Below are 14,634 nucleotides of genomic sequence, written 5' to 3'. Positions count from 1 at the left end.
TATTTTAAATTATAACAAATGTAACTGAAGGCTGAAGAAGATCAGACTGATATTAGATGTTAGGGAAAAATGATTCTGCGCAGAGTTTGTTGCAAAGGGGCGCTGAGTCTTAACATTGTAAGAGAATCACAACATGCTAGCAAGGTAACAATAGTAGAAAAGCACCTTCTACTAAGCACAGTACAGGTCAGTTAGGATCAGTTAAATAAAGTATGAAGGCCGTTTGTTAACAAGGCCAGGTTTCTGGATTGGAGCTCTGCAGGAGTCGGGATAGCTCACGCAGCTTTGTTTGGTGGCTGTGGGTTCTCAAACTCAGTCAGCTGTCTTATAATGACTTGGAAGTTCATGTGGCTGGCTGCAATCAAAGCTTATTCCTTAGAGATAATGAGTCACTAGTGGAGGACACGTTGACAGCACACTTTACATGTTTAAAATTCATTGACTTATTTTTGGTAATTCTAAACTTACGTTGTTCAAAAATTTTAAAATGTATGAAACCTATTTGTGAAGAGTGTTTCTCCCCCTGCTGCCTCCCTTCTGTGTTTTCTCCTTTATTCTTTCTGCTGTATAGTTGTGGCTAGTTTTCATATCTTTACAAGCAATGATATCTAAGGGTGCATGAATATCTATTTTCCCTCCTTCCTTTTAAAAACAGAATCATATTTTACTTTAGCAAGTGACTGGGTCTTTTTTTTGTTTCACTTAATAATATATCCTGGAGATTGTTCCAAAGAGCTGCCTACTTTTTCTTCACAGCTGTGTAGCATTCCGTTCTGTGGAAGTACTATAATGTTTAAACTTTCTTTTCTTTGATAATACTGGGAATTGAACCCAGGACTTTTGCACTGAGCTACATTCTGTAGCCCTTTGTATTTTTTATTTTGACACAGGGTCTCGCTAAGTTGTCCAGGCTGGGCTCCAAATTCTGAGATTACACAAGGCTGTTGTGAACACAGTGTATATATTTCATTTTTGTGCAAAATACCAACATACACTCTACCTCTAATTCTATCCCTAGCTCTGTTTCTATGATAAATTTCTAGAGGAGAATTGCTGAGCACAATGGAACTTCCATTTGTAATTTTGAGAACTTCTGTCAAATCATCCTTTGTAGAGATTGTGCCAATTTATATTCTCAGTACTGTTTTGTACTGCTCTATTTTTCTACATGCTTGCTAAATACATGTCTAATTTAATTTTGGAACTTTTGCTGGTCTTACAGATTAAAGTAATATCTTTGCTTTTTGTAAAATTGCATTTATTATGTGATGAAAGTTATTTCACAGATCTTTTCAAATATTTAAGAGCCATTTTCATTTTAGCCTTGTGTAATTTGCTCATTTTTTATTGTGTTGTTGGCCTTTTTGTGCTGATTTTTGGAACACTCCACATTTTGAATCGTAATAGAAAGGCCTACTCACATCTTAAGTTCTAAAATCATGCTTTCTTTTTTTCCTGCTGGTTCCTAAATATTGGATCTTTTTGTAATTTATCCTGGAATGTGGTATGAGGTATTGAAGGCTAGATCTAATGCTTTTTACATCTGATTTCCCACTCTCTCACCACCACTGACTGAGCTGAATTTCCCATTGTAAGATACCACCTTTATTAGAAACCAAATTTCCCCATGTATTTGAGCCAGGTTTCAGATATCCTGTCCTGGTCTACCCATGGGGCAGGGCCACACCCTTTTAATTGTTTAATATCTGGCAGGATGAACTACCTTCACATTGCTTTTCTTTGGCAGGTTTTCGCAGCTATTCTGGTTTTTGTGTTTTTCTCTACAAAGTCCAGAATTATTTTCTCCGGTTAAAAACATGTGTTTGTGCTTTTATTGGGATAATCATGAAAATTCAGTCCTTAGGGAGGACTGACCAGTTTTTATGATGATGTCATTTCATTACAGAACATTTTCCAAGCCTTTTTGTACCCTTTAGAGATGTTCACTTTTTCTTGGTGGACCTACATAGGTCCTGTGAAGCCTATTCCTCCTTATTTAACAATTTAATTGCCGTTGGTATCCTTTCCACCATGTCTTGTACCTGGTTGGTGGTTGGTATTATCTAGATATTGATTTTCGTATATTAACTTTGTACCCTGCTAGTTTACCGAATTCTCCTCTCATGTGCAGCAATTGAGTTGATTTTCTGGATTTTTAAAATAAATGTTTCTATCATCTGGAAATAGGGACGGTTTTGTTTTTTGTTTTTTTCCCAGTACCCAGAATCGAACTCACGACGTCGCACTTGCTAGGCAAGTGCTGTGCCACTGAGCTAAATCCCCAGCCCAGGGACGGTTTTAACTCCTCAAGTGAAATAATGCAGCTGAGTGTAGCAGAGTTGCTCTTTTCTTTTAAGCATTATGTTAGCTTTTGGGTTGAGATGCATATTTTATCAGGTTAGTCTAGTCATTGATTTTTATTTGGTTGACTATATTACTAAGCATGCCTTTTCCATTTCCTGAAATACCTATAGTATCTATAATAAAGTACCTGTAATAAAGTGCCTATAACATCTATTGTAGGAAATATCTAAAATATAATGGTTTATGATGTGTCTATAGCTATGATCATCTGATTTCCCCCCCTTTGATTTATTCATGTGATGAACCTGATTTCTTCTTGTTATGTGTTTTCTATACCTTCAGCTGTGGTAATTCCATGAGTTTTGTTTTCTGAATTTTGTCTTTGCTTAATGTTTAGGAATAAAGAAGTTTCTTTTACAGACATATAGGAAAATAACATTTCTTTAATGAAACGCAGGTGAGCTGGGAGAAAAGGGGGAGCGTGGCCCTCCAGGAAGAGGTCCCAAAGGTCTGCCTGGAGCAACAGGTCTCCCAGGTAAGTGAGCTGCATGCAAACTGATGACAAGTGTGCAGTCAGCCTGAAATGGATAACATTTTGAAAGATCTGCTGTCCCATCACTTAGGCATGTCAAGTGATCACAGGGGCTGATGTAGCTTTTTCAAGATCAGCTTTAATGAAATGCTAAGTGAGTTGTAAGTCATGTCTGCATGCTTTGTGAGAAAATAGATGTCAGAAGTTGACATATTCACTCCATCAGAAGATGCTCGAAGGAGAACAGTGTCAAGGGCCAGCCACAGCCCACTGGCTCTGAAAATCTGAATGAATACACTGGTGTCTGTTTTCAGCCTAGATGATTGCTCCCTTTGTTATTATTTTCCTGGTTGTGCTGGAGTTTGAACCCACAGCCTGGTGCATGCTAGGCAAGTGCTCAGTCACTGAGCTACATCTCAGCCCTTATTTTTTAAGTCTCTAAAACCAGAGTAGTTGGAAAATTAATCTGTGTTTTCAGCTGCTCACATGGCATAAGGAGTAACTGAAATTCTCTTTTAAACACTTCCTCTTGCAAATAGCCAGATTTTTTTAAAATTCATACTGCTCCCTGACCCGACTCCCCCAACAAACCCAAGCTTTCCTACTCCTGGTTACCAAGCGCCACACATGAGCTTTGTGTTGGAGCTGTGTGCACAGAGGTAATTGAGACATCTCTGTGTGAGGGGCCCACTTCCCTCTAGGAGTTCTGTGTCCTCTGTGTGCACCGGCTACTCTGTCACCTGGGCCCGGGGTAGAACACCCTCATCCACTAGAAATCCGAGGTGGTACAGCACAGCTGGAAGCCAGGAGGCTTCAAGAGTCTTTACCTGGCTGGGCAATGGCTCGGGGAGCTCTGGCCCTAGATGACAGGGATTGCAGGAGGGGGAAAATTGAGGTGGCTCTCACCTCCATAATGAAGTTAGGAAACTTGGTATATCGAAACTCAGGGAGAGAAATTCCCATTTCATAATCCTGCCAGAGGCTTACATATTTAATCATGGCTTTAATTGTAGCCGGAAATATTATTGCTTTCCAATGATCTATTTCACTGCTCCTGGGGATTGCTTTCCTATTAAATTTTTAAAAAAGAAAATATGGATACATTTGGAGATAGCTGAAATACTGTCTTTCTCAAACTGTGATTCATGGCCCTGTCAAGAGACTTTTACAGATGAATAATTTTTTCTGATTGGAAAAGAAAGCTTTTCTGATTGGGAAAGGAAAGAAAATTCAGTTGGAGCTAGATGGGATCAGAGAAGGCTGGAGTCACGGATGAATGTTTGTAGAAGACAAAAAGGAAAAAGTAGTTACTGCGAATTCTTTTCTCCTTGACCAGGGGTGAAACATCATCATCACAATTTCCACAGGTTTATAGGATCAGCAAACAGCTTCTTCTTCTCTCATTTTGTGGACAAATCGCTCACCAGCTCCCAAATGAACAACTTGCACGATTAACAATGTTTTCTTTTACTGAAAATATAACATGGTTTCCAGTGATTCCCATTTTCCAAAAATCTGTTGGGGAATCACATTTTAACTGTATAACCAGGAAGATTCAGAGCCCCAGCTCTGGATTCGCAGTCTGCCCTTCCTGCCTGCAGGGAGCCTGTCGCCAACCGAGGAGCTGCGTCTCACCCTGGAGGGCGGGCGGGATGCTCCTCGGCACCACTCGGACAGGGAGGGTTTTGCTGTCTCACTCTTTGGAGCACCAGAGCGTCACATGCAGACCAGCGAGCGAAGGAGGAAAACCTCACTGTGGGAAAAGGTTGTGGCAGCTGGTCTTAGATTTAAAACTTAAATCTGATTTGTTGAGGCAGTTTGTGGATTCCCTTCTGCCGAGACTCCCAAGGCCTCCGTCCTTTCTCTTTTCCCTTCCCTTTCTTTTCTCCAATCGTTGCGCCTTCCTTCCTGGTACTGTCCCCACGATTATCGCTGTCCTTTGATTTCCACCGGCCTCTCATTTTTCTCTCACTCACCTGCTCTTATCTTCATCCATCTTTTTCACATTAAATCTTCCTCTTCCTGCTTTCCCTCTTGCTCCATTTCAACTTTCCTGTTTTGGCGAGTGGGAGGGAAGGCCTTGGTTACGTCATAGTTGAGAGGATGTATTACCTTCAGGGAAACATTCGAGATCCGGATTATTTTTCCAGACCATAAGCTGTCGAAAGCACAGTGCCTGGAGAAGAGACCCTGGTGCTGGACCTTCATCCCTCGCTCCAGCCGGGGACTTTCGCTTTTCCGCCAGTTCCTATGCTTTTGTCTACACCATGAACTTACTCTGCTGGCTGTTTCTCAAGTCTGTCCCTGACAGGAGCTTTCTGGGCTCCTCCTCCCCTTAATCTAGAATTGTGAGTGTGGGCTGTGGACCACCGGCTCCACCTTCAGATATGCTGGGTTCAAATCTTGACAATGCCACTTATTCATTTTATAGCACTGAGTGAATAGCTTAGTTTTCTGTGCCTCAGTTTCCCCACTTACGAAATATTAACAATGACATATCTCTGATAGTGTAATTCTGAGAATCAAAGAAAACCAATCCATGTAAAGAGCTCAGGACACTTTCTGGCCACCGTGAATGCCAAGGAATGTTGGTTACTAGTCCTGTTATTTTATTATTTATTTTTAGTACTGTTATTAATATAAAAGCCCACATTTTGCTTTCTGAGGCAGTGGAAGGAGAGCTAATGGCTCAGGGGCGCCAGTTAGGCTTCTGCACCTTTTTGCTCCTGCTTTTGACCAGCAGCGTTGATACTCCTCCCCGAGTCAGCGCTACCTCTAAGACCCCAAACTCTTCTTCCATGAACATCCCCAACTCCAAATCATTAACACAAAGTACTGGTTCCCCGCCAATCATTTCACCAGGTAATTGTCCTCTGAGACGCTGGTAGAATTTAGAATGTGATCAGAAACACGATTTGTGGTCTCTCACAGACATAATAATAATAGGACATTAGAGACTGGAGAAATCTTCAGTAGAACCCAGCGGGAGCTTGTCTGGAAGCATCAAGATAAATGCGCGTCTAACCGGAAGGAAGGAGCCCTTTATTCCTTCAGTTGAACTTGGGCGTCAAATCTGCCTGAATCGAACAGATAACTGGATCATTCTTTATATTAACCTATCTACCGTTTGAAAACAAAAAAGTCATTAGTGATTAGAATTTCTTGGTTCTTTCCATGAAGTTTTCGTTTTCTGCACCCTTCCCACGGCAGGCGGTCTCCTGCTTTGCTCAGTGTTGTGTGTTCGTGCATTTTGGGGATGGACCGTAACAGTGCCCATCTCGGACCATCGGTTATTATTGTGATGAGGACGTCCACTCTTGTTTTGGTGCAGTGCTTTGTTCTTGCAAAGCACATGTGGGTTATCTAGTGTCTTCTTATACTCATCCTTGCAAGGTTACTCAGAGGCTATGCTCGCATGATAACACGCAAAGCACTTAGCAACGTGCCTAGCATAAGGCAAACAGTCTGCATGTTCAGCTGTTCCTAGTGCTGTCACTCTTCTCTTTATATTTGCGAAAACACAGACTGACACAAGTCACACGCCCCAGCAGAGGCCCTTGGGGTGATGAGCGGTAGAGGGAGAAGTCCAGTCTTCTGGGGTCCAGGTTCATGTAGGAGACAAAATAATGGGTGGCTGTCTAGTAATATGGCTAGCGTGCCAGCCTACTTCTGTGACTTGGCCATCGCCCAAGACTTTCAGTTGCATGTGAAGGGACTGTATCTCAGTCCCTTTTCCGCCCCTTTCCCAGAGCTGTGAGTATCACATCAGTCCCCCAGTACCTTCAGTTTCTTATCAGAGGCCAGTTCGTGTCACCGCCTAGTTGGAAGTCTCATTAAGAGACCCTCTATGCCTGCTGCTAGTGAACTTGCTTATGTGGGACCAGTTCCTTGGAACTCTGTAAATTTCAATGGGCAATCCTGGCTCCTTTGTGCATCCAAATACATTAGGAAAAGAAGTAAATTAAATGACAGGCTTATGTGTGTGAACAGCTGGAATGTGACTTGTGAGCTGAGATGCTTCCGCAGTCTGGGACATGGAGACACTTGGCCTTGTGCTGGACCACCCTAGACTGTGAGGATGGATGGTCAGTTCTCGTTTTAAAATTTTTAGTTTTTTGCCAGGCATGGTGGTGCACACCTGTCATCCCAGCACTCTGGAGGCTGAGACAGGAGGATCGCTGTGAGTTTGAGACCAGCCTGGGCTACAAAGTGAGCTCAAGGCCAGCCTGAACTGCATAGCGAGACCCCTTCTCAAAAAGACAAAAATTTATTTTTTTATTAGTACATGTTTGCAGTACATTGTATAATAATTACATCCCTTATGGTGCGTTGGTGCATGTACATAACCATCTTAATTCTTTTTTCATCCTCTTCCTTTCTCACCCCTCCCCTCTCCCTCAATCTCTTGGTCCCTTCCATTTTGCAAATAATCTGTGTCCCTATTTTCTATTACCTATTTTTTATTTCACTCCTCAATTATATTTTGGGTTTCTCATAGAAGAGCAACCATGCCCTATTTAATCTCATGTGTCTGATTTGTTACACTTAACGTTATAGTCTCAGGTGCATCCTTTTTCCTACAAGTGTCTCAAGTCTCTCTTTCTTTACGGCAGAGTAGTGCTCCATTGATAAATCCTGCTTTCTTTATCCATTCATCTGTTGATGGACATATAGGCCACGTGCTAGATTTAGCTTTTTTTTTTTGTTTTTCTCTGGTACCGGGAACCGAACTCATGACCTTGCGCTTGCCAGGCAGGCGCTTTTGCCGCTGAGCTAAATCCCCAGCCCCAAGATTTAGCTATTATGAACTGTGCTGCTGTAAACATGGGTTCATATTAAATTATGGATTTGTACGATCAAATTATAGAGCACTGTAACTTGATGTCTTTAACTCTTTTGAGAAGATATGCAGACAGGGAATGTGTGGGTCAAAAGGAATCTCTAGTTTTAGTGTTCTGAGGAATCTTCATTCTGAGTTCCATAATGGTTGTATTGTTTACATGCCTATCAACAATGTCGAAGTGTCCCCTCCCCACCCCCAGCCTCATCAGTATTTGTTATTTGAATTCTTGATGATGGCTATTCTTTCTGGAGTAGGCTGAAATCTCAGTGTTGTTTAAATTTGTATTTTCTAGTGGCCTGCAGTGTTGCATATTTTTTCATGTCTTTATTGGCGATTTGTACTTCTTCTGAGAAGTGTCTAACCATTTTATCTTTTTGTTTGGATCTTTTGTTTTGGGGAGAGGTCTAATTTTTTTGAGTTCTTTATATATCATGGATATTAGTCCTCTGTCTGAGGAACAGCTAGCAATTTTTTTTTTTTTTTTACTATTCCCTAGATTGTCTTGTTCCACTTTGTTGGTTGTTTCCTTTGCTGTGTAGAAACTTTTTAATTTGATATGATCTCCTTTCTTGTGGAACAGAGTTCTGTTCAGAAAGTCCTTGTCTATGCTATGTCTTTAAGAATTTTGCCTGTTTCATTTTCCAGAAGATTATTTGTTTTAACATTTAGTCTCTGATCTGTTTCGATTTTAGTTTAGTATATGGGATAGATAGAGGTCTAGACTCAATCTTCTCCATGTAGAAAGATGGTTTTCCCAGCACCATTTGTTAAAAATGTCTTCCCTCTGGCATATGTTTTTGGCTCCTTTGCCGAGGGTCAGGTAGCTGAATGTGCCTAGGAATGTTTCTGCATCCTCTGTTGTGTCCCATTGATCTACATGTCTCTTTTTGTGCCAGTGCCATGTTATTTTATTTTTAAATCACTATAGCTTTGTAACATAGCTTATAACTGGGATTTTGTTCTTTCCACCTTTGCCCCTGTTGCCCAGAATTGCTTTTGCTATCCTAGGTCCTTTCTGGATCCATATGAATTTTATGATTGCTTTCTGTAGTCCTGAACGGAATGTTCTTAGTACTTTGATTGCGATTGCATTAAATCTGTATATCAGTTTTGGAAATATGGCTATTTTGACAACACTAGATCTGCCCATACAGGAGCAGGTGATATTGTTCCATTTCTGGTGTCCTCTTCCATCTCCTTCAGAGGTCTGGCTGTTCAGCTTTCTTGTGCAAAGTCTACAGCCAGGTGGACTTTGCTTGTGAAATCTGAATTAAAGAACATTCAGCTTCCGGCTTGAATTTTGTAGTGGTCACTTACGCTATTTTCATCGCTGCAGTTATTTTATTGGGTTGAGGGGTTCTCTGTAAAGCAGCGTACACCAATTCTTGAAACATGCAGGGGGTGATTAAAATACACAGTGAATGCTTGAATTAAAAAACCTTACAGTAAAAGACACATTGCCACTAATCCCCCTGGCAGCACTCCTTGCTCTGTCAACACACTTACCGCATCATTCTTGCCACTTCCTGAAGCAATTCTAGGCTTTCTCTTTTGTGAATGTCTTTACAAGGTGATCTCCTTTCTTGATATAATCTCAACTAAAAGGCAGACTCGTAAAATATTGAAGGTGTGTCCTAATTCACCTTAGGGTCACTGGATCTGGCGTTGTGCGACTTCTGGCTCTTCCAAAACATCGAAATGACCATGAAACTTTAATGTTTTGAATCAGTTCAGGGCATGGAGGCAGCACAGCAGCAAACTAACAACACTTATGAAAGAGGACGTCCAGAGCTGCTTCCGGAGGCGGCAAGAACAGTGGGATAAGTGTGTTAAAGTGGAGGGGGTATGATGAGAGGCATGGATGCCAGTGCACCTGTTAGTGTAGTAAATTTTAAACACTGAAACATATTATCATAGTTATTGCTCATATCTAGAATTCTGGATTAAACACCACACAATAATCCTAGCTCTGTATAAGAAGTGTAACTTTGTGGCACATGCAAAAAATTTACGTAACCAAGGATTAATCATCAGAGATGTGTATCTGATGCTGAAGATCGTTTGCGTTTTGTTTTTTTTTGTCCCTTGGTTGCGGTCTGGCTCTGTGGTGTGGATCGAGGCTGCCTTTTTCAATGTGCCGGGGGTCAGACTGGCCTCCATCAGCGGGACGTGGCTGCCCTCTACTGTTCACACGGAGAATGACATGGATGCTTTTTGAAGCCGTGACTCGTTAGGCATCGCATTTGTACAGGTCCTTGACATTTCAGGAACTTATGTAATCTTTCTGCAGTTAATGTAGCAGACGCACCCTGCAGAGCTGGCAAATTGTCAGTTTTGGAAATACAGTTTGGTTAGAGTAGCAGTTAAGGTCCTTGTTTCTAACTCCGGCAGTCTCTAGCCATGTGCCTGAGGACAGTTGTGGAAGCACCTTGACTCAGTTTACCCAGGAAGAAAACAGGGTCAGTAATGAGCACGTGTGGCACACGAGAAAGGGATATTTTATAAAGTGTCAGTGACGATAATAACATATCCAGAGCTCCAGAAGGCAAAGTGCTTCATTTGCCCGAGACAGAATTGGACTTGATACACTATTTTATGACATAAATCAGAGGGTTGAGAGGATAGCTTCATCAGCTCTTCCTTCAAAGGGAGCAGGAATTTGGCATAAATTTCGCCGGTGAAAAAAAATTCTTTTGGAATGTGTTGAAATGGGAAACTAAATATGAAAATCTAAAAGAAAAAGATTTCTTTCTGCTCTTTAGTGTTTGTATTACAGAATGACTGAAAGTTGGATTTAAAGTTTCAGGCAGGGCGTTTGCTCTACCAGTGTTAGAGTTTTGAATTAGTTGCTTACAGTTAAAACTCGAGAGCTGTTTATGTAAAAGCCAGCTTCTCTTGAAAATTATCAGAAGTTCTGGTAACAGCGAGCCCCAGTTCTCCTCGCAGCTGTTCGCCAGATGTTAGAACCACTGCCGGCATCAGCTCTCCAGGTCCCCACAGGCACCCCTCCTCCCTGCCGTCTCCCCAGTACAGATGTGGAGTAACAGTGACTGGCTTTCATTGCTCTTGTTCTGCAGGTTTTCTTCTGACGAAGACATTGCGGGATTTGTCACTGCAGGTCTTTTCCTTATGACACTGGGGTCAGCATGCTTGTTCTGGAAAGAATACTTTTTTGGCTTTGAGTGGCAGATGATCTCTGTCCCAGGTACTCAACTCTGCCCTCTAGTGAAAGACCAGCCACAGAAAATACACAAGCAAACAACAGTGGCTGTGTTCTCGTAAAACTATTTAAGTGGTGATTGAGCTTGAGAGCTGAGGTTTTTCTACTTGAGCTGCATTAACTTCTTTAGCCTCCAAGGTCGATGGTTTTTAACCTCTTCTCTGGCTACGGTCATTTTCTCCTCCCACTACTGATATCATTTTCTTAAGGCAGACCCAGTATGTACGTATGTGTATGTGTATGTATATGTGTGTGCATGTGTGTGTGTGTATGTGTGTGTGTAACATTTCTACTGAAAAAGTGCATGAAAATTACCTTTCATATGTAGCTAGATCTGGCCCATCTTTTAAACCTTAAAAAAAAAAGTCATCCTTTCACTGCTCTAGGTATCAGGGGGTTTGAACAGGTTTGCTAAGGGCATGACTGCGACAGCCTTAGATACTGTGGGTTAGGGAGATGGTTTCTCCCACACAGGAGAATACCTAAGTATCTGCTTCACCAGAGCTTAATATAGTTGGACAAAAGCTTATGGGATAAGAACTTACATCTCTGCTAAAATATCCTTGAGATACAGAAACTCAAAGATAATTTTTCTCACTTAAAACTTACTAGTGCGTTTGGTCTGTGACATTTTTTTGCATAGGTCTAAATGTAAGCACATGATGAAAAATGAGATGCTATATAAAAAATAGGGTCTCTAACCTACCTTCCTCCTTGTGTGCGGGAGATCTATAAAATAGGCCCAGGCCACTAGTGAGAGAAACAAAAGACATGTAATAAGACCGCTAAAATAGAAAAGAAAGTGAAAGCCTCCGAGAAAGAAGGAAAGCCCACCTAAGCGAATGTGTGTGGGGTGGAACATGTCGATTTGCTTTCAGCTTTTGGCAGATGAACCGAATTGCGAAGCCGGAGATGGAGTCAGGCTCTTTAAACCACTGCTATCAGCAGGCGTAAACCGTGCGCTTCACACAGGTTTCGTACCCATTAGGCTGTCTCCTAACGTCTCTAAGCGCCAGCCCTCTTCCGGTACAGATCACAGCCCTGGAGCCAGAGGGGGCCCAAGTGCCCTTGCTATCCTCGAGGGGGCGCTGTGGCTCTCCGGGTGCTGGGTGATGCCACCCCTCGCAGGTTAACAACTCTGCCCCCACGCACTGCCGAGCACCCCGTCACGGTGCCAGTGCACACAAGCAGCCCATTTCCAGATGTTCCGCAGGGTGTGGCCCTGCGCCTGCTGGGCACCCACGTGGCACATGAGCCCTTTGTCTACAGACAGGGGAGTGCCACAGGGCCCGCCCTTCCCAGTGCCACCCTGTAAGTGTCAGATCCAACCGCAGGAGTCAGCTGCCGCCGCTGCGGTCCCCTCATCTCTGGTGGACGCAGTGGGGGACAGTCAGCGGCAGTTCTTTCTGTGGTGGGCTGCCAGACCTCGGGGAAGGTGCTCACTGAGCAAAACGTGCCACGTGTGAGTGTAACAAAACGTAGACATGTCCCTGTGGGCTTGCTGTGCCTCACACGGAGAAGCCGAGGAGGTGAGGATGGGCTTTTGTAGGGTGCGTGGCACAGTCATCTGAAAGACGTTAATGCACGCTGTCTTAGTAACAGTACTAATCTCCGCTCAGCAGGTATCTCCAGTCATGTAACTGAATCATAGGGAGGGGCTTACCCCACCTTGTAGGTGAGGACAGCGTGAGTGACTTGCTGATCTGTTCTTCTTTAGTGACAGCTGTGTTTTCTAACCGCTAAGCTGTGCTTTTCCACGCCTGGATGTTGATCGCATCTTAGAACTCAGGGTCGCTGTGCCCCTCACACGGTGTGAGCCGCAAGCGGGTGCGGTGTGTGTGATTTTGGAGTGTCTCGTAAGCACACTCAAAGGCGAGCACAATAGGTAGAATTAGGTTTCATAATACAAGTGGTCGCTGAGGAGGCGGGATTGAAAATGTGTACATTTAAAAAAATTATTATAGCAAAAGACACCTTGCCGTTAATCCCCCTCAAAATCTTGCCTCAAACACACCGATCCCGTCATTCTTGCCACTGTGTGAAGCAGTTCTGGAGTCCTCTTTCACGAACCATCATGGCTGCTTTGGTGTCTGATTTTTTTTTTTTTTTTGGTACCAAGAATCAAACTCAGGACCTTGTGCTTGCCCAGCAGGTACTGCGCCGCTGAGCTTTAGCTCCGCCCTGCTTTGGTGTCTTAAATCAATTAAAAACCTTTACGCTTCATGGTCATTCTGACTTTGGGAAAGGGCCAGAGTCACACAGTGCTAGAGCTGATGAAACAGGCGAATGAGGACACACCGTCAAGGTTTCATGAGTCTGCCTTTCCTTTGAATTCCTCGGCAGCAACATTCACCATATTTTTGGCCACACACACCCCATACAAACACTCGTGTAAGAGACTTCCAGAACTGCTTCAGAGAGCGGCAAGCATGGTGGGAGCAGTCTGAAGTAAAAGGGAGCGTTCTGAGGGGGGTTAAGGGCAAGGTGTCTTTTATTGTGATAAAATTTTTAGTTTAAACACTACATTTTGATCATCCCTTGTAAGATGGTTGTACTTGGTATCATTCGACTTTGGGAGGGTGTGAAAGCGATATTCATTCCTGTAGAAACTTCAGTTCAGGTTTGGAGCGTCAGCCTCTCCCCAGGCTAGAACTATGTCATCTGATACTGTCCTGTGATGCCGGGCAGTGACAGCAGCACGCAGCTCCCTGCCAGCCACATTGCCTCGCAGGAGACGCCTGGTTCTCTCCTAAGCTGTGATGTTGGGCAGCTCAGGTACATTTATGACTTCTTGGCATTTTAAACATCGCTTCGTTATAAACTGGGGATGTTCTCTAGAGTTCATTGACTTCACTGGGTGCAAAATGTTATCATTCTGTTATCTAGCAAATGTAAACCTTACTCGTGAGTTACTTCACAGTTTTTCATGCTAAATCTTCAAGCTCCAGGCGTGTTCTGTCCCTGTCGCCTGTGTCTGTGGCCTCACATAGACACAAGGCGTCTGTATTGGACAGTACAGCCCCACGGGTGGAATATGGGTTGCACACACCAAGGGTTCCTACTACTTTGAGTTCCCCCAACCTAATAAAGGAGTTGCTTCCTCCTCTTCCGCCCACACCACTTCCGGAGCCCTGTCCCAGCACACTGCTTGGCTGTGAGTCTATAGCCGCAAAGATCCTCCTGCTCACCGGGGTAACTTTTTGTGTGTTTCAGGTGACCCAGGCCCTGCCGTGTATGGGAGAAACGGCCTGGATGGCGAGCGAGGGCCCCCCGGGGTGGCCGGAATTCCTGGTGTGCCTGGTCCCCCGGGGCCTCCTGGTCCTCCTGGATTCTGTGAGCCAGCTTCCTGCACCCTGCAGGCTGGTCAGCGAGCGTTTAGCAAAGGCCCTGACCAGTGACCGGTTTAGGGCTGCACAGCTGCTGCAGAAACCACACCCGGGGAAGAGCTTCAGGGAGAGACCCTGCCGGATGCAGGGGTGAGGCGGATCAGGCGTGACCTTCAGGCTAACTGCACAGGTCCCCCTGGACAATCTAGAACAATGGTGCTATCCAAGAAATCCCTTTCCCTTTCCCTTGCATGGAAGATAGGGAGTCACCAGCAAAAGAAATCCCAATTCTCTTGAACTAAGTGTACAGTTCTCTTCGCAGGATCTTGGACTTTTCAGTGTGCTATACATATGTGGCGTAATATTGTGGGCCACGGTGCCAATAAACAAAAACAGTCTGTGTACCTCA

The 14,634-nt window shown here is 43.6% G+C and overlaps 1 protein-coding gene across 4 annotated transcripts in view; it reads left to right on the top strand.

Annotated features, from left to right (window-relative positions):
- The window catches only part of Col9a1 (collagen, type IX, alpha 1), an 88,046-nt gene extending 73,412 nt beyond the window's left edge, over positions 1-14,634 (top strand). For all 4 annotated transcript variants that reach the window (XM_005404470.2, XM_005404469.2, XM_013504449.1 and 1 more), the window contains 2 exons: positions 2,762-2,839; positions 14,113-14,634. In XM_005404470.2, the coding sequence (XP_005404527.2) occupies positions 2,762-2,839; positions 14,113-14,297 (263 nt within the window). In that variant the 3' untranslated portion in view covers positions 14,298-14,634. The remainder of the gene's footprint in view (positions 1-2,761; positions 2,840-14,112) is intronic.

Source organism: Chinchilla lanigera, unplaced genomic scaffold (assembly GCF_000276665.1).
Source record: "Chinchilla lanigera isolate Chin_1 unplaced genomic scaffold, ChiLan1.0 scaffold00087, whole genome shotgun sequence".
Classification (NCBI taxonomy): Eukaryota; Metazoa; Chordata; class Mammalia; order Rodentia; family Chinchillidae; genus Chinchilla; species Chinchilla lanigera.
The sequence above is the reverse complement of the archived record's forward strand: the minus strand, read 5'-3'. Positions and strand labels throughout refer to the sequence as shown.